Here is a 20,685-nt window from a genome sequence, read left to right as displayed (position 1 = left end):
CAGGGGCCCAAGTTGCGCGGTGCTCTTGGTATCCATCTATATAAAAGGTCTATTCCATCTTTGACAGTCTTTTCCCTAGCAAATGAGAAGCTGAATTCCCCACACCCAGGTCTAGTTCAGGGCAACACTAACTATTCTTCCCCAGGGCTCACCATGGTGTGCAACAACATGGGGAAACTGAGGCAGGAAACAATTGTAAAATTCTGTTTTTCCCCTAAAAGATGATCAGCCAAACCACAGGCTGTCCCAGACTTAGAGTCCTGGGATTTACCACTCCCACATGACACAAGGGTCCTCTCCCTGCCACTTTCCCTCCCAGGCAGCTGCAAACCCCTCCACCCTTTAGGGCATAGGGCTGCGGATGAGGGAGAGGAGCACAAGGTGGCCATGCAGATTCCCAGCGGACTGGGATGAGCAGGGGCTGGCAGCCCAGGACCCTCGCAAACCCCTCTGGCCTACTTGGTATGCCAAAAAAGCTCATGGGCCGCAGCCCATCATGAATTCTGTAAGCCCCCTCTTAAGAGGGGAGGTTACTGGGGACACATCAACTAGCTTCTTGGGACAAGGGAGATTTAGGTTGGATATTAGTGTAAAAGTTTTTCTTAAGAGGGTACTGAAGCACTGGAACAAGTTACCCAGAGAGACGGTGGCATCTCCATCCTTGGAGGTTTTTAGGACCCGGCTTGAAAAAGCCTTGGCTGGGATGATCCAATTGGGGCTTGCCCTGCTTTGAACAAGGACTTGGACTAGATGCGTCCCTTCCAGCCCTCATTTTCTATGATTCGGTGTGCAAGACGCTTACCATGCATTAGCCTAATAACACTGTCCAGTAGCGCAGAGGTGTGGAGAGCTGGTCGCGGCAGGACCAGAGAGCGGTCAGAAGGGAGCCACCTCTCACCCACTGCGCACCGCATGCTCACAGCAAAAATCGTGCTAATATACATACATATAGTATAGTGCGATTAGGCTCATGCACAGAAAGCATCACTCAATAACTGTGCGCCGGCACTACTGCGCAGTAACTCTGGGTACCGCACATTTAGTTAGTACTTTATTAAAGGAAGCACTAAACTAAATGTGCAGTATCTAAGGGGCGTTAATGAAATGTGTAAATGTGCCCTATGACAACCAAACAGAAAACAGGAGTGAGGTCATAGGTTAAGAACAAGGGATTCAGAGGGGACAGCGAGCAAAGCACGCTGGCCTGAGAGATTTAGGGCAGCCTGTGAACACCGATCAGTGAAACTGCCTGGAGATACAAGTAGGGGTATGCCAGGAAAGTAGCTCTGCGCTTGCCTGTGTTCCCCCAGGCCAGAGCTTCCTTCCTGGTCTTACAGATGGGCAGCTTGGCCAGGCAACACCCCGCTCCTGGAAGCAGGAGGACGTGGGGCTGCATCAGACACCATTGGTGTAGCACGAGCAGGGGGAGAGCCCTGCAGCAGGGACGTGGCTTGAAGCCTAATCCTATTCCAGGGCTGTCCAATCTTTATTATGATCCCCCAGCATCTCCTCCTCCTCCTTTCTTCCGGATGTGGAGGAACTGGACTCTATGATCACTGCACATGGGTTTTGTTCCTAGCAGGCAGGCGCTTCTGGCTCCTACAGCAGCTGCTGGACTTGTCGTCCGAGATTCCCTTAGCGCCCAGCACCAGGACCTGCTGCATCCCAGGGAGCAGGGAAAGTCCAGCCCCTGGGACGCAGGAGGCTCCTAGGAAGATGGAGAGATGAAGTGAGAGGAGAAGCAATAGCTTCCTGCGCCCGCCTCCATTTCCCCCCGGGCTCCGAGCTGATCCTAGCACCAGCCCCTGCCTTCAGTTCCAGGGGCAGGGAGGACATCCCACATCTGGCCGGTGAGTGGAGGGAAGACTGGGGGAAGGGGGATCTTCAAAGAAAGGAGCAGCCTATTACCCCTGGAGAGGAAATCTGGTTGGGCTGGCATAGGAGAGAGCCCCCACCAGAGCTGGGAGCATGGGGTGGGCGTCTGGGAAGGGAGCCCTGTCCAGCAGCACCCACTGAACACAGCCAGCCATGCCACAGCCTCACAGGCAGGCAGCCCACCTGGAAACTGGAAGGAAAGCCCAGTGGCATGAATCCCAGTCCTAGCTCCTTTGTGTTCATGCGTGACCAGGACAAGAGAAATGCTTCCTTGGTCACTGGAGAAGCTGGGGGTGTGCAACTGGGGCTCCCAGGCAGGAGCCTGCAAACAGCATGCCTCCCTTAACACCCCCAAAATCCTTATTAGTCCATTCAGGGAGTATAGAGCTGATGTAGCAGATCCCATGTGGAAAGCACCTTCCCTATTTCTCATGGCAAAGAACTTGCCCATGGAGGATAGGGTTTGCAGAACCGAAGATGGCTGCGGCAGGGAGTGGGGAGGGGGACCAAACAGGCCCAGGAGGGGAGGAAAGACAAAACAGCCAGTTTGACCCAGGAGGAGGACATTGCTGTGTTAATCTCAGCAATCGGATCTCTAGAATCCTCTTTGGAGGCAAGGTTTTACCAGCTTTAAAGAGAAGGAATTGGAGGTAGGATTTAAAAATCGGGGGACCAAGACCATGCAAGACTTGACGTTCTGCAGAATTAATGCTGATTACAATTCAGATATATTGGGGGGGGGGTGTGTGGAAAGAAGAGCTTGCTGAGAAAATATAAGAACAAGAAGTCTGCCAGAAAGTGTGGAGCAGAGAGATGCAGCAGAGTATTTAAAGCAGGCCTTTTGCTCCCACTCCCTGCTGACAACAGGCAACAGCTGCAAACAGAGCTCTCAACCCCCCCACCCCTTCATCCCCCCAGCTCAAACCAACCCAAAGACTTGATAAGAGGATTGCTCAGGTTTGAACAAACAGCAGCAGATGCTGAAGCAGTGTAGAAGACTTTGATCCTGCTCTGGGAGGTTATCCAGTCTGAAGGTTTTCAAGACTTTTTACAGGCTACATTCACAAAAAAGGAAGGATTTGAGTGTGATTGCACCTCTCCCAGGGCAGCAAATGTAAGGTACAGAGGGAGCTTTTCTTTCCAAGTTACCTGCACACTTCAAGAACAGCAGTACATGATAAAAGATGAAATGGAATGCCTTAAAATCTTTGATTTGGGGGAAGGGGGTTGGTTGTAGCTCTGTTGGTCTAAGGACATATGCAAACAAGGTTGTTTGGGGAAAATGTGGTATCTTTTATTAGTTTGTCTAATAAAATACATTACTGGGTATATCTGCACAAGAAGCTTACTGCGCATTAGCCTAATAACACTGCGCAGTAGCATGCTTTTTAGCCTCTATGCTAATAGCCACAGTGTTATTAGGCTAATGTGCAGTAAATGTCACCAAAAGACAAAAAACAAAAAAAACAAAAAACCCCCAGATGTGCATGCAGTAACCCTAGTTACTGTGCATGTAGTTAGGACTTTATTAAACAAGCACTAAACTAAATGCATGGTATCCACACCACATTAATGAGTGTGTAGACACACCCATATTTACCCCAAAAACCTGTCTTAAAATCTTTGCGACATTGAACTTAATTGGAAGACACTCTGGGACCGCAGAGTGGAATGTATAAAAGGATACACAGAAGCCAGCTAAGTAAATATACTTTATTAATAAAGCACACTTAGTAATTAGTAATATACTTTATTAAGGAAGCCAAAAAATAACTTGGAGATAAAGGCAGTGTTAGCTAATATAGTTGTTGTTTTAAATAGCTGGCAGAATATCAGCAAGTTTTTGACTGGTAAAGTCACTCAAGGTTCTTTGCGTGAATCTGATATCTTTTATTAGACCAACTTAAATAGTTGGAAAATAATTAAGCAAGCTTTTGGGTTAATTGTCTTGACAGCTACGACCTACACCCCTGTGACTTGTAAGGTGGCATTTTAGCCAGAAGAGGAAAAGCCTGAAAAGGATGCAACCTGGTCAGTTTTGGAGAAAGATGCCATGTCTACACGAGACTGACTGCGCAGTTACCGTGCAGAACCGCACATGCACAAGCACCAAATGACTGCACAGGGACCAGCATTACTGCGCAATAGCATCACTGAATGGGTTTTTGGTGATGCTGATGGCGCAGTAGCTTGTTACTACTGTGCACTAGCGTCACGTCACACTTCGTGCCATGCAACGTTACTGCACAGTAATAACAAGCTACTGTGTAGTCAGCATCTTGGGCAGATGTGGCCATAGAAGAGCAGACAATATCCTTTCCATATGTCTGTTAAAGTGCTGAAAGAAAAGGAACAAGGTTTAAGCGATAAGAAAAAGATAGGCCTAGTATTGTTCTCTTACAATTTCTAGACCCATTTCTAGACCGGGCACAGCAAATACCTCTCTTCCTAGGAGTTTAATGTTTGTTTCTCTCTCTCGCCGAATGTCCACCTATTTGCATTCTCACCCACATCCTTTCACAGTTTTAGCTTCTTTCATTCCTTGGAGATCTCCAAACAGCAGAGACTCACCATGCTTGATGAACGGTGGTTGTGCCGGAAAGCTTGCAAAGAACTTTTTTCCAGCTACTCGGTCTAATAAAAGATCTCTCATCTACCCAAAGAAGCTTGCCTGCTCGCTTCTCTCCTGGCACTTCCCCCCAGCTTCCTATCCTTCCTCTCTCTCTCCTCCACCACCCCCTTGTCTTTTGTATTTTAAATTTCCCTCTCCTCCTCTGCTTTTTGCACCTCTCTCAGCAGCTGATGAAACAAGCTTCTGTTCTCTCTCTCTCTTATTTAGTTAGTCTGTAAAGATGCATATCTACCCTGCCTTTCAGAGGCAAATCAGCAAGGGACAAATAAGAGGAAAATTAGCAACAATATCTACCTTGTATTGTATGCCCTCCAGCAGGGTTGGCTCTCTCTCTGTTCCCAGTTTTATTTGGGCTCTTAATAGCTTTAGGGAGGGGGGAAAAAAAAAAAAAAAAAAAAAGTGTTTTGGGTGGGGATTTTAATGAGATCATGAATTCAGTCCTTGATAGGTCAAGACCATTGAGAGTCAAAGAAAGGAAGTTAGGTGGAAGGCTTCATAGAAGGAAGCAAGGATATCACTAAAGAGGGAAAAGACTTGATCTAACTGTTCCTCCTATGAAGCAATTTAATTAATAAATCTTCATGCCCAAACATTTGCCAGAGTTTTGGCAAGTAGCGAAATGACATGCCTCTAGCCTATCTGACATAATTCAGGATTTATGTAACCAGGCCAATTGTAGATAATATTAAGGGAAGCCTTAACTTGTTGTGTTTATTGCATATTATACCCCACTCACAATGTTTTACTTTCTATAGATTAAGGGAAAAAAAAAAATGCGTAGGTGGGTACAGCACTAGAAAACCTTCTTTTGGAGATGTGCATGGTCTGCATCTCTGCTTTAGATAAGGACCTAGAGTTACTGTCCTAGTGAATTGAACTCTTAAATGGGTCTAAATTGACAAGAGAAACCAGTTATGGATGCCCACTCTGGTCATGGCACCATTGGGTGCGTCTATATAAGACGTTTACTGCATGTTGGCCTAATAACACTGCGCAGTAGGCTATTAGCATGGTTTTTGCAGTGACATATTACTGCACAGTGGTATTAGGCTCATGCACAGTAAGCATCACTAAATAGCTGTGTGCTGGTGCTAATGCATAGTAACTTCAGGCACTGCACATTTAGTTAGTCCTTAATTACGGAAGTAGTAAGCTTAATGCACAGTATCTAAGGGGCATTAATGAATGTGTAGAGGTGCCCACAGGCTATTACATTAAAACAGGATTCCTGGATAAAAGAAATAAAGGAAGGAGCAGGAGCCAGACATAAGGTAGTTTTCTATGCAGGTGATGTGTACACTTTGTTAAAAGGCTCCTTTTCTTTCCAAAAAGCAATAACATCCCATACATGTAGAGTTGGCTTACTTTCTGGATGTAAAAATTAACACTTATGATTTACCATAATAAAGTGCTGGGTTTTTTCAGCTACTTCAGCTGGAATGTTAAAAAAAAAGAATAAATTTAACCGAGTTAAAAATTCAATGAGAACTCAAAAAAACATGAGGACCCTTTCAATACTAATTATTCACCTCTCTGGATTAAAGCAACAGCACCACTCAAAGAATGGGGAGGGGGTTGGAAATTGGTTTACCTAAACGCGCACCAAAGAGCACTTGAAACTTAGAACAACAGTTTACCAAAGCCTTTTATCTGGAAGATCAAAGGCTACAGATGAGTTCATGGGTGTTACACAGGCCTTCTAAGACAGGAGACCTTGCAGCCTCCCATGTAACACCATACTTCCCATGCCGCCAAGTTAAAAGATGCTTTCAGCTGGTGTGTGAACCCCCACTCTAAGCTGTGGATTGTAAAGAGACTGCAAACAATGCAAGGAAATGGATTTTCCAAACATAGATTGTTTCTGGTACCCAATCAGGCCAAAAAACGGTAGAGACCACCCCTTTATCCAGACTACTTTGAGATCCCTAGATAATTATGAAACATTGCTTTCCTGTCCCTGCCTCTTTAACCACTTCTGTTAAAAATAGAGAACCCCTCCTTTGACCGTATCAGACATGCAACGGTGTGCAGGTCAGCACAGGTATTGCCCAAACAGGGCATGTTAGACCTACTTCAGAAACGTTGAACAATTTCACTGCGGCAACTCGACTGTGGTTTTCTTTAATACCACATGCCCCCTAGCCCCCTGCTCCCACCATTAGCTGTTGGAAGTTGGGGTTCACTTGTCAAGTGAGGAAATACAGTAATAGCAGTCTCTGCATCATAAAACTTTGTCAGAGAAAAGAGGAGGCAAACCTGCACGTTTCTTTCTTTCTGGCCCCCCCTGCAAAAGTGAATGCTGCAGAAGCTGCTCCTGGTTCAGCAGGAACCTCTGCAGCAACACTGGTGGCTTAGCACCACTGTGGGCACATCTACACATTCACGAATGCGCCTTAGATACTGTGCATTTAGTTTAGTGCTTGCTAAATAAAGTGCTAACTAAACATGCAGTAACTAGAGTTACTGCACAGTAGCACCAGCGCACGGTTATTTAGTGACGCTCGCTGCACATTAGCCTAATAACATTGTGCACTAGGCCATTAGCACAGTATGGGGTGTGATGTGCTCCTGTGCAGTGTTACTAAGTTAATGCGCAGTAAGCATCTCGTGTAGACACACCCTGCATTTCCTTGCTTGCCACAGCATGAACATGGCAGTTGCAGGAAGAGGGAACAGGCCGATTGGGGAGCCCTGTACTTCAACAGCAGGGTCTGCCCAACAGCATCTTGAGGGCTGCCCTTCAACAAGTGCAGGATTACACCCCCTCCCACCCCTAATTTCACTTTGTTAAAAGGTATATCCTCATGCTGAGGCTGGGGGGAAAACCCCTGCTGCTGCAGGTGCCGATGAGGCAGGAGTCATCGACATCCAGTTAGCGGGATCCCCAAGCAGCCACAGGCTGTTGCTGCCTCATGCTGCAGCTGCCATACTTGTTCTGATTGCAAGCAAGGACGTACAATGGTGTTATTTTGTCCATGCTCCAGTAAGATGCTTTGATGGCAGAGATGATAATATACAAGATTTGTTGTATACTACCACTTTTGTGAGAAGCTATGCACTTCGATCTCATGCAGTTCTTGTGTATTTTTTCCAATGCTGGAGGCTTATGTTTATCCAGGAACTCTAGAAACAATCCCTGACCTGATGGTGTCTGGAAGACCCCCTTCAATGCTCGCAGGTGTCTTGTGCAAAGAGAGCCTGGACACTTTGTTACGTAAAAAGTGACTAGAGCTATGGATGCTGTGAATGCCACAATGCCTTCTTTCTTGTGTTTCTAGGTTGTTTTGTCCCATTTCCCTCCTCCGAGGAACCCAGCCTCTTTTCAAGTCTCCTAGGCCACATGTATCCACTTCCTCCCTTCACCTAGCCCTTGTTTCCAGTCTTCTGCTCAACACAGCAGAGATGGCAGCTCAGGTAAGATATCAATAGGGAGATCTCTGGGTGTGGGAAGCCAGTCCTGGAGTCTCTGCGATCTTCATAGCTCCCAGCCCACAACCATGTGTGAAGCAAAGGGACACTCCTGGCATCACCTTATAAAGGCTTGGGGTGAAAGCAAGGCATCTGGGTGAAGGTGGATGAATTTCCCAGGCCATCTGTAATGGGTAGGCTGTTCTTTTTGGGTGCATCTACACGTTCAATTAAATGTCCTTTAGGTAATGCACATTAAGTCTAGTACCTCCATTGTGAAGTACTAGAAAAGTGCACATTAACCTATTTTAATGCACATTAGCTAAAGAGCTCTGCTTTTTGTGATGCTTTAATGTGGATCAAAAGTTAGCTAATATGCATTAAAGTACATGTGGCGATGCACCCTTTCCGAGTCATTGAGAACCACTTCCCCAGCTGATTACACAGAGTCTTCATTGGCGTAACTTTGCCATCTTAGCAGAGCTCCCTATTGAGAGATAATATAGGAGAACAGAAGGACTATCCATCTGCACATAGCCATGCCATTCTGGGACAAAGGCAACAAATGCACTCCTCCATGCAGCTGAGTTGAACAAATGCACTCCTCCATTGGTAGAAATAAGTCCAGCCTAAACACGGTGCTGGAAAAAGTTGTATCAGTTAAGTTTTTAGTTTCTACCTAGGATAGCCATGCTGATGAAATATTGTAGAGTAGCATATGCATCAAGGCTGTAGGGGCTGGATGAGGCTATAATTCCAGGGACTACGTGTGCAAGCCTTGTGATTGCAGCTCCAGGTGGTGTTTGAGGACGTGGCGCTGTACTTCACCCAGAAGGAGTGGGAACTGCTGGAAGACGGAGACAAGGTGCTTTATCGGGACCAGATGCTGAGGAATTACCAAACCCTTGTTTCATTAGGTAAAGCTCCTTTCCTTGCTTTTCCCCACAGCTGTGTGAACTCTGAAGTGTCTTCTCCAGTCTTGTCCTTCTGTACATTGCTCAGTCATTGATAGCAGCCTCTGTTATGTTTCACATTTCTCATCATCTGTTCTAACTTCTGTCTTTGTCTCACTCCCTCAGTCTAAGTCTTGGCCCTTCCTTCCACCACCAGCATTTTTTGCACAAAATGATCATCTTTAGACTTTCCAGAATTCCCCCCTGCCAAATTTGCTGTTCACAAGTGTTGACTAGACCAATTTTGTGATTAACTGTTTCTTCTCATTCTGTTTCTTAGTGCATCATGGCCAAACACTTACCAACCCCAGTATGAATATTTCAGTGGTGCCTAAGCCTCTTTCATCTCTTTTGGTTACTCCCCAGCCCAAGACAGTGGAGTTAAAGGAGGCTTCATCATGACGGCTTTTCCATTTCCCCTATTCATCCCCTGATGGCATTTCTTCACTTAGGATAGAAACCAAATACTTCTAAACAAGGATTCAAAGGAACATGGGCCCAACTTTCCAGTATTACATCTCCATCTTCACAAAATATGGATTCTGCCCTTGCTGTATTCACTTTTAAAGACTCTTGGTCTCCCCTCTCATTAAGTTTTCTTAGCCTTCTTCTAAAGTCCCTGTATAGCATGGCTGTGTCTGCAAACAGCATGCATTCTTCTACCCCATCACTATGACAGAAAGACGTGGGTGCAATGCAAAGCCTTGGGCATCTGGCAGATGCCCAAGCAATGGTGCAATAAGGATTAAAGGAATTTTACACCACAGCCCAAGCATTGTGCCTCCTGCCACTCCAGGTGTGCAAGGCAGGAGATGCAATGTTTGGGTTGGGGCATGAAACTCCTATGCTAAAAATCACTTTACTGTGAAGCTGCTACCAGCCCATCCTGCACATCAGGCAGGAGAGTCTTTTGTCCCAGACCTGGAACCTGCTGGGGGCTGTCTGGTGTGGGTCTAGAAATCAGCCTATTTGCCAGACCTGGCCCTGAACAACCCCAGGTCCATGATGGTTGAATCCAGCCACAGACAGTCTGGGTTGGAGACCCCGAGCTACTCAGGGCTAGGTTCAACAATCAGTGGATTGTTGCCCTAGTTTTGGTGCCAATCCCCATCTGTAGAGGCTATGCTCCACCAAGGGGCCATCAGGGTGCCGCAGCCACCGCTTTGCTTGTTCTCCTACTCTGGCTCATCCAGTAAGAGTGGCCTCACCTACTGTACCTTGATGTTTAATGTATTTTAAGAGAGAACTGTAGCTATGCCTTGGTGCTTTGTTCCATGTTGCTCATCATCAATCCTTGCACCCTAACCCAAGTAGGATTCTCTCTCCCTTTCGAGGCCTTCATCTTTACCCATCTCAGAGAGGCAGGCTTTTGAAGCACCTACCCATCTGGGCCCTTGCTCTTACTTGTTCTCCACAGGCTGCCCTTTGGGGTACCTACCCCTCCGAGTCTCTCTCAGAGAAGGAGTCCCAAAATGTGTGGAGTGAGCCACTGCATCTGCCATGACAGCATCCTTTCTAGGGCATCCTCTTCATGGCCCTGCTGGCTTTAGTTGTGCCCTAATCACCCTTAGGGGAGCCAATCATGGCTTCTAGGCTCCCCCATGCCTCATGGGTCTTACTCTTTTTCCATTCATCTGCTCAGACATCATCCCATTAGCTCCTGCGTCAGTCCCTGGGCTACATCCTCTCTGGGCCCTTGGCCCTTAGAGGGCTGCTCCCCCAGTGTCTCAGTCCTCTGGCCCTCACAAGACACAAGGCAGACTGCCTCCCAAGCATGCCCTATAGCCTCTAATCCACCTGTATAGCCATAACCCATACCTTCTGTTACAAACTCAAACCAACATAACAGGAAAAAAAACTTAGCTCTCCAAAGACCTTTCTGCAGAGTTCTCTCTCTCTCGCTCACTTGCTTTTGCTTTCTTTTTCCTCTTTCTCTGCAGGGATCAGGACCAAGCTGTCTTTGCTAGCCCTCAGCTATCCTTATATAGCCCCTGGCCCCTTCCTTTTCCAGTCACCTCATTTGGTTTGCTGCCAACAGCACCCAGGTGCTGCTTATTAGCCTAACCAACAGCTGAGCATCCTGTTGCCTGCAGCATGCAAGCATTTAATTGTGCTGCTTGTCACTTCCCTCTGCACTACTGAAATAATAGGGGTTATTACACCCCTGTTACTCCAACCCCATGTTAATGCTGACAGTCAGCTCTGAGTCTGCATCAAAATGGGGATGCTACAATTTCAGCAGATGGCACCATACAAATGAGCCACAAAGATGTTTCACCTATTTAATGGAATTTCTTTTTGCCTGGTTTTCTACTTAATGACCCATATATTGGCTGAATGTGTAGCACTGTTACTATTTAAAGTTCAGTTAGCATGTTAATTGCGCTACAATTGCACACATTAATTGCACACATTAATTGCACTACAGTTGTAATGTGTGCTAGAGGCTTTGATGAATACCATCTTTCCTTTCCAAAGGAACTGGTTCTTCCAAGTTGTTGTGTGCAGGTTTAACAATGTACCATATTTCATGGTGTGTAGGTCAACACAGTGTATAACTTGACCCCATTTTTCTGATCCCAAAAGTTAGGAATTTCATAGATCTGGTGTATAAGTTGACATACATTTTTTGATCAGAAATATGGGGTTGACTTGTACCAGCACCTGCGTGCCCTCACTGAGGGCCAGGCACCCAGAGGGTGGACACATGCCACAGTGCTGCTCACAGGGTCTGAGGCCAAGCTCGGTGCTCAGCTGGCACGGTCCCATCCCCTGCAAGCGACGCTGCCTGGGCTGCAGCAGCTGAACGCCAAGCCCAGCGCCGCTCGCAGGGGATGGGGCTGTGCCAGCTGAGCACCAAGTCTGTTGTGTTGGTCCGTGATGCTCTCACAAGGTGTCACCTTTTATTTCAATTAACCTCTTTACTCCCAGCAGTTATGAAATGTGTTTTATTGAATGAACATCACTTCTGGAGATGCTCATCGTGTTTTCCAGGATAGCGTGCTGCTCAGTACCACACTATGGATTTTTGTATGCTCTAGGAACATCCCTGCCCCCAGAGCCGGTGTCATTTTCTCTCCAGTATTTAAAAACTAGTGTTTCACATCCACTCTTGATGATGATTATATTGGATAGAAGAGCTACTCTGGTTGCATCTCCTGTTGCTTTCACGTCATACTTTTCTGTTTGCCTACAGCCTCCTTCTAGAGCCTTGGTCCTGATGGCATGAATGACATACATTTCATAGATTTCATAGATTTGCAGGGTCAGAAGGGACCTCAATAGATCATCGAGTCTGACTCCCTGCTCTGGGCAGGAAAAAATGATGGGGTCAGATGACCCAAGCCAGGTGTATGTCCAGTCTCCTCTTAAAAACCTCCAAGGTAGGGGAGAGCACCACCTCCCTTGGAAGCCTGTTCCAGATTCTGGTAACCCTCAACGTGAAGAAGTTCTTCCTTATGTCTAGCTTGTTAGTTTGTGGCTGTTGTTTTTAGTTACTCCAAGGGGTGCCTTGGTAAACAGAGCATCTTCTGTTTCTTGATGCCCCTCCCCTGACAATTTGTAGACAACCACCAGATCCCCTCTCAACCTCTCCTCAAAGGATCTATCCTGCAGGCCCCTAACCATACGAGTGGCCTCCTCTGGACCCTCTCGAGGTTATCCACATCCCTCTTGAAGCGCAGTGCCCAGAACTGGATGCAGTACTCCAGCTGTGGCCTGACCAGCGCCACATCATTGCTCTATACTTTTACTCAGATTATGCCCATTTCCACGTCTATAACTAACATTATTCTACCATCAAAAATGGTATCCATCCACAAACGCTTCACTGTTTCTCCTTTCCTTTCGGTATCTTGAATGCACAAAAGATTTTTGTCGTCTTTTTTTTTCTCTCCTAGTACATCACAGTTCTCTGAACCTGTCCCTGTCCCGTCCTACTGCTATGAGTGAGTTTGATACCTTTACGCATCCCTCCGATGTTTTCTATTTCCACTTCACTTTGGTAACAAGAGCCGTCATCCACTGAAAGCTTCTGGCTATGGTGCCATCTCTTTGATCTTAAATATCCAGCTTTTAATTCCCCTTAAAGCCTCTTCAGGAGTCTGTTTGAGTTTCCTGGATCCCTTTCACAAACCCCAGTTGGCACCAGGAAGAGCGCGAACAGTCATAACTACCCGGAATGCATTTTGCCAAATAGGACATCGAGGTCTCACCCCAGACTTAATCCGCCGTGTCCAGAGAGGAGAAGTGGAGCTCTGGGTCCATGATGAGGAGGACTCTGAAGAAAACCCATTGTCTGAGGATCCATCTCCAGGTAAGTCATGATATCCTTCCTCCCCGACCTCCTCCGAGCTACTCAGGTCTCAGAGTGAGAAGTAGAGCTGGTAACCTCTCAACCTGCCGTGAGCTATTCACCTCAAACGGATTGTCTTCATCTGTAGTAACCCAGCAGGTCTGTGTTCCCACTTTCTATCCTTTTCCTTCCCCTAATTAGGGCTGTTGGGACACACAATCCCTCTGAAACATTTCAGCAGTGTCTCCAATCACCTTCCTTTTTGATGAGGGACTTCTCCTGTGAATCTTGTTCAAGTAGAGGAGGCCTTGTTTGCAGGGGAGTCTTATAGTGAAAAAGGTGAAGCCTCCCCTGTTGTAGGGCTATAGCCCAGCAGAGGAGGTTCCTTGGGAGGATTTTACTTACCCTGTCACCCCCATGTTGAGGATACTTTCCAGAAGTCACTAGGGAGACTTTAGGCCTGAACCTGCATGTTTTGTGATACCAGGGCCTAGGATTTCTATCTTTATTCAGCAACATAAGAGTTGATACCCATCACCAAATGGCCATGGTGCTATAACGGAGGCAGGCAATTATTTCGGGCCGTGGGCTGTTTACTGAGTTTTAGCAAGACATTGAGAGCTGCACTACAGGCAGCCCAGGACAGATAGATATTAATTGTCTAAATTGTTTAGGGTGCTGCGGGCTGGACAGAATGGCTTGGTGGGCTGCATTTTGCCCACCCCTGCTCTATAACCTGCTGTGGCAGGGCATGATGGGATTTGTAGCCCCTCGTGGCAGTTGCCACAGTCCGCAGAAGCACTTCGGGTTGGGATATAGAAGGATCTGGGGCTCCCATCCTTCACTGCCGGTGCCACTTGCTTAAATTGAACTGACCCTCTGTAACAAACCTGGGCATAACAGGGATGTTCAATGCATATCTGAGGCTGTATTTGGCTGCCAGATGCAGGTGGGGATTTACAATGTTCATGCTCTAAGGGATGCAAATACCTTATGGTTTGCCCCAGAATCCTAAGGGTTTCTTGGGGACAAATGTCGTAAACCCAGGGGAACAAAGACATGCAGCCCAGGGAAAAGTTCACGCCATGGTCTTTATCCTGGTACTGATTCCCCTTGATTTTCAAGCAACACTCCTGATAATACAATTTAAAATGCTGCTGATTTTGTTTGCAACAAGAGCACACCTTTGGCTTATGTGTGTGAGGGCTGAAACCATCTGGCATTTCTTTATAATCCAGCAGCCTATAAACTTTATTTCCCAGCTGCGAGAGGTTCCTTGGGAGGATGCTATTTAGCAAATCCTGTCACTCCCATGGTGGTGATTTTTTCTAGACCCAAATGTTCACCACACAGCCAGCTTCGGACTTTTCCCTAGAAGCTATTCTTAAAAATGACAGAAGCTGAGAGCTTGAAAGCAAGCACTGGAGATGAGCCCTGAACTGCTGCACAGGATTATTTCAGAGGCTAGGGCACATCAGGAAATTCGGGTGATTGAAACATATGAGTACTGTCTTCCCCATCACTGGTGCGGTATGGACCGGTCCTTAAACAGCCATATCTTTTCCTTTAAGCAGATGCCTCTGGTCTCACCCTCAGCTCTTTAGAGCGTGGACTTACTCGGCTTCTCTTCCGACGTGTCCAGCTGTCCCTTGCAGAGGGGGCTGTGGAAATGGAGATCTCCTGGAGTTGGGACTCAGAGCTGAGACAGAACCAGATACTGGATCTGGACTTCACGGACAAGGGGACACACTGAGCAGGGGCCTTGTCACTAGTCTTTTTTTTTCCCCCCAAGGGCCAGCCTTTTCCTGAGGCTTATCCAAGCCCAGGAGAATAACACTATTTTCCCTTTGCCAGCAGAGCAGAATATAAACTCTGGGTTTCCCTCCCCTACCAACAGGTGCCAGGAGCCTAAAGGGAGCTGAGGAGCTGTATCCTGCTGAAGGGCCTGCAAACCTGGAGCTGCTGAGGACTTCCCCAGGGTGGTCAGAGGACAGGTTCTCCCTGGGACCCAACCCAGGGGGATGTTACCAGTGGACCAGCAGACTCCAAAAGAAGTGTCATCTCCCAGCCATAAACCAGCCTTCTCCCCACTGGGGACAGAGGACAGCTGGACCTGAAAAGAGCCCTGCGTGGAGCTCAGGATCCAAGAGACGGACCGCCCCGGAGATCTGCGAGGGTGAGGATCTGTACAGATGCAGGGAGTGTGGGGAGATCTGCGGGGACCCACAAGAGCTGGGAGCCCATAGGACATCGCACAAGAGGGAGACGGCCCACCCCTGCACCAGCTGCGGGAAGAGCTTCTGGCTTCAATCGTCCCTCATCAACCACCAAAAAACCCACTCTGGGAAGCGCCCGTATCTCTGCCCTGACTGTGGGAAGAGCTTTGTCCACCTGCACGTCCTACGAGTCCACCAGCGCATCCACACGGGGGAGAGGCCGTACTGCTGCAAGGAGTGCGGGAAGAGCTTCCAGCAAGGCGGGGGGCTTACGGCCCACCAGCGCATCCACACAGGGGAGAGGCCGTACAGCTGCCTGGAGTGTGGGAAGAGCTTCTACCACCGCGGGGGGCTCGCCGCCCACCGGCGCATCCACACGGGAGAGAAGCCCTACTGCTGCGAGGAGTGCGGGAGGAGCTTCCGGCAGCAAGGGGCGCTCACCGTCCATCAGCGCCTCCACACCGGGGAGAAGCCCTACCGCTGCGAGGAGTGTGGGAGGAGCTTCCGCCACGCCTTGGGGCTCACTTTCCACCACCGCCTGCACACCGGGGAGAAGCCCTACTGCTGCGCGGCTTGCGGGAAGTGTTTCTCCCACAGCTCTGCCCTCACCGTCCACCAGAGGAGCCACACGGGCGAGAAGCCATTCCACTGCGCGGACTGCGGGAAAAGCTTCGCCCAGCAGCAGAACCTGCAAACCCACCAGCGCGTGCACACGGGGGAGAAGCCCTATGGCTGCGGTCAGTGCGGGAAGAGCTTCACCCGGCAGCAAAACCTCCAAGCCCACCAGCGCGTCCACACCGGGGAGAGGTCGTACCGGTGCGGCAAGTGCGGGAAGAGCTTCTCCCGGCAGCAGCACCTCCAGGCCCACCAGCGAGTCCACACCGGGGAGAAGCCCTACCTCTGTGCTCACTGCGGGAAGAGCTTCAGAGAGAGCTCGACCCTCACTGACCACCAGCGCCTGCACACGGGGGAGAAGCCGTTCCCCTGCGCCGAGTGCGAGAAGAGTTTTGTCAATGCCTCCGCTCTCACCCGGCACCGGCGCATCCACACGGGAGAGAAGCCCTACCGCTGCGTGGACTGTGGGAGAAGCTTCCGCTGGCAAGGGGTGCTCATGGCCCACCAGCGCATCCACACCGGGGAGAAGCCATACGGCTGCGCTGACTGTGGCAAGAGCTTTCGCCACGGCTCTGCTCTTACCCTTCACCAGCGAAGCCACAGGCCGGGCCCCCATGATTGACGTGGGCCAGTTCTACCAGCTCTGACCTCTGCCTCCTCCCACAGCCTGGGGATAGGGAAAAGGTCCGGCACTTGGCCTCCCATTGACCAGGCACTGGGTTTGCATGGCCCTGGGGAGGGGCATGCTCTCTCAGGACTCTTCGAACAAGCTGTGGCGGGGTTTATGAGCTACAGCTAAAACCAAGGAGACAAGTGGGTTCAAGTGGACTCAGGTTTCTCTCAGGTCAGCTACTGATTTTGCAACTTTCTCAGACACGTCTTCCAATCCCACTGATGCAGGTTGGGTCGGGAGTATGAACCCAAGGCCCCTGCTACGCATTGTATGGATTATGCAATGACCTGGTTAATCCACATGTGCATAGTAAGGCTGGCCACAAGTACAAAGTAAATATCACACTTCGTGCAATAAATTTAGCCCAGCCACACATGCAAAGTATGGTCAAATGGTCTCAAGGGCAAATGACTATCCACCTATAAAAAGAGCCAACCAGCTATAAAGTTAGTGCTTGAAAACATGTAATAATTCGATATCTGGTTTCTATCCAGGTTTAATTTGAAGGTATAGCAGGGCCCAAAGATACCTTATTCACTTGGCTGAGGAAGTGAACTGAGAGTGGGAAGAAACAACAGGGACATCCACTTTAATTTGCCCCGAAAACAAATATCACTCCTTGACTGGGTCAATGCATGCAAAGAAAATTAATTTGCCTCAAACTCTTTTTCCCTCTTGCATATTTTTCTACATGATAGTTCTTAACTACGTCATCCTCTTAGGCAACTCCCCAGTCTTTTTTGGTTGTTAATGACTTTTCTTGCTACATTTCCAAATCAGGTCTGACCATCAAACCAAGCTTCCCTGTTGCAGACTTGAAGAGTCAACCTTTTCCTAATAAGTGGATCAGCCAACAGACTGCTAAGTAACAATAATCCTTACTGCGCTCAGACACCTTAGAATTTGACTCCAGTCTAAGACTAGACATATCACTCAGATGGATCTCAGGTCCCTTGTGTTTGCTCTGACCCAAGTCTCCTGAGAAGCCTGGAAGCCAGCCCCATCTCATTTTTAGTCAGGGTGTATCTCCTTGGACTCTGAGACCAAGTATGTTGGTCCCAGCACCCATCACTGTGCACTCTCACTGGGTGTGTCTACATGTGCACATTTACTGCACAGTAATTTAGATTACTGCATAGTAACTAAAAATGACTGTGCAGTATGGGCGTGTGTCTACATGTACTGCGCAGTAACTATAGTGACTTACACTGACTTTGGCGTAAATTTGATACCTGCATCATGCAGGTATCAAACGTATGCCTGATTACTTACTGCGCAGTAGTGCACATGTAGACGCCTTACTGTGCAGTAATGCTGTGTGTTACTGTGTGTTAACACTGTGTGTTCCCAAGTCAATCCACACGCAGCTTTACTGCACTTTAACGGCTGCACGTGTAGACGCCAGCCTAAAAACCACACATGTAGACATACCCACTGTGTTCCCACAAGCAAGTTCTAATGGCTGCCTTGCAGAGGGCTCGATGTCCCGTGTAAGGGAAAGGATGCCACTAGCATAGATCACTGCAAGACAGGCCACATCCCTCACACTGTTCAACTTGAACATCACAGGTGGAGCTGCAGGCTCAGAGCATCTAGGTCTATGCAGTATCCACATCATTAGGTCAGGCCTAGGGAATTCAGTCCCTTTGTGGTGTAAGCTGTTCCTGTCATTGGGGTCCCAATCATCTGTCCCTTTTCCTATAATTTCCATATTTGTGTCCGTGGCTCGTGACCTCTATGCAGCCATCCCTGAAAGCAACCCATAGTCTTTGGGGCTCCTAGTGTGACCCCAACAGATGACATTCCAGAGGAGAGCAGGTCTAATTCAATTCCTGATGGCCCATTCTCCACCTTATCCAACAGACCCTGCCAATCTACATCCCACCCACCCTGTCTCCAGGTTGAAGGTTATACCATTCCTTCCCAAGGCTGGAAAACCTCCATACAAGGCTGGAAAAATTGAAGCATGCACCATGATGAGAGAAATTTGAAAGAACGGTGATGGTCTGTGAGGTGCAAGGGCCAGCGCTTTATCTGCTGGGCCAGCAGGTGACTCTGGGCTGTTCCAAGCAGGGGCTATTCCCCAAGGACACACTTGTGACATGGGAGTGGATATGAATCAAGAGCATGGACAATCATTGGGAAGGATGAGGTCAGAGAGGGTCCTAAGCACCTGTCCCTGTTGCCTTCCCATTCTTCACCGCAGCGCTGTAGAGGAATGCAGAAGTCATTCCCCCATCCCATAGCACAGGAGAAGAGGGGGCATGTCAGGTGTGGCTTCTCCCACAACACTGAACACATCAGAGAGGAGGGAGAGTGTGACCCCATCAAGTTCCAGTGTGGAGCTAGTGCCCAAGACTTCAAGCGTCTTCCAATATGATTTCTGAAGATTTTATTGCATCTCCCGTCAATAAACTCTGCTCACCATATTAGCTCCAGGCCTGCTGTCCATCCAGGTCAGGGCATAACCTAGGCTGCCCCATAGTTGAGAATTTGCACATGGTCCCCCAGTTCAAGCAGCTATGTAGCAAGCACAGTGCTTTGCTGACCTGGTCCCAATTGTCCATCTTTAAAAAAAAGCTGTGGGGGGAGGGGGAACTATCTGTATTTGACGAGCCTCATAGGACAGGGAATGACCTCCAGATGTTGATTGCCTCAGGTATAGAGTGGGAATGGCTGAGAACACATCGGCAGCCACAGCTGGAAAGCCTGCAGCATGGGCACCGTGAACATACTGCATTTGCAGCAAATCTGATTTTAAACTAAAATCTAATAACCGGTCTTTTCTCACAATGAGACTGATAACAGAGATACTGCAATTGTCCTTGTGTCCACATTAACACAGAATGAATTTTAGGAGATGTGCTCTGTGTGTATAGCCTCATGATGCGTGACTATGCCGTGATTTATTCATGGTTTGACAGCTTCTGGGGTGGGCAGGTGATCTTTTGCACCTGATTAAACTCACTGTGATATGGATGGGCAGGTGAAGAGTGGAGAAGGGACTGTGACAGCTGCATTCAGGCCAAGTCAAGAGGTACAGGAAACTTTTCCCTGTGAAAGCTGTTTTCTGCCAGGGATTAAGCACCTTCAGCAAAAACCGTCAAGGAGCTAATCAATCAAATCTGGTCCCCTGCCTGTCCCAGAATAGAGAAAATTCAGCATAACCCACCAAGAGAGGAGGCAAATATGCCTTTTACACCACAGTGTCTTTAATAAAGCATAATTATACAATTATAGCATGGGCATCTAGTCTGGGCATAGGCACGGGCAGTAGACACCTGTCTGTCTTCCAGGACAACAAAATTACACCAAGCAAAGCATCAGCTTGCTGGACATGAAAGGTAAAGTCTTGAATGACTGGTGCCTCCCAAGACTGGGGGGGCAACATAGCAGTGATCGGGGACTGCCAGCAGCCACCAGCATCAGTGTTGTTATCGGTGACCAGTGAGCAATGACTGCCTGCAGCTGCCAGTGGCAGTGGCAGCAATGGGGGGGGAGGTGGGTGGCAAGTGATGAGCAGGGACCACCTGCAGATGCAGCTGGCCGTGTCGGCAGCAATGGGGGGGGCACATGCCCCCCTGTGCTCCCCCTATGCATCGCCTATGGGTAAAGTGAAACTGGAGTGACATCTCCAGGGTGCAAAGCCTGGGTAGCATATATGGAGACATTGGGTGTGTCTACACGTGCACATTTAATGCACCTTAGCCTGATTTAAGGTGAATTAAGGGAATGTGGCTACATATGCCCTTGATGCACCCTACATGTGTCTACACATGTCTCTATATGTCTTAAAGTGCCTTAAAAATGGCAATTTAAGGTTATTCAAGTCTAAATTTGATAGCTGCATAAAGCAGGTATCAGATTTAGGTGTGAATAGCTAAATCATATTAGTGAACTTGTAGATACATTAATGTGCAGTAACATGGTGTGCGTCCTTTGACTTAGGACTAACTTTAGTCCCAAGTTGGTCCACATACCATGTTAATGCGCCTTAACGCATGCAAGTATAGATGCAT

At 48.2% G+C, this 20,685-nt stretch overlaps 1 protein-coding gene across 1 annotated transcript; it reads left to right on the top strand.

The window, feature by feature from the left end:
* The first annotated feature begins 1,205 nt into the window (after nt 1-1,205).
* LOC149861887 (uncharacterized) lies at nt 1,206-20,411 on the top strand. Its single transcript, XM_090054663.1, has 5 exons — nt 1,206-1,850; nt 7,786-7,921; nt 8,706-8,832; nt 13,067-13,183; nt 15,060-20,411. Exons 2-5 carry the CDS (start codon nt 7,910-7,912, stop codon nt 16,613-16,615), a joined length of 1,812 nt encoding a protein of 603 aa, XP_089910789.1. The 5' UTR covers nt 1,206-1,850; nt 7,786-7,909; the 3' UTR covers nt 16,616-20,411.
* The last annotated feature ends 274 nt before the right edge of the window (nt 20,412-20,685 follow it).

This window comes from Crocodylus siamensis, chromosome 6, assembly GCF_052110815.1.
Source record: "Crocodylus siamensis isolate JL-2025a chromosome 6, ASM5211081v1, whole genome shotgun sequence".
Classification (NCBI taxonomy): Eukaryota; Metazoa; Chordata; order Crocodylia; family Crocodylidae; genus Crocodylus; species Crocodylus siamensis.
This window is presented reverse-complemented; position numbering and strand designations above follow the sequence as displayed.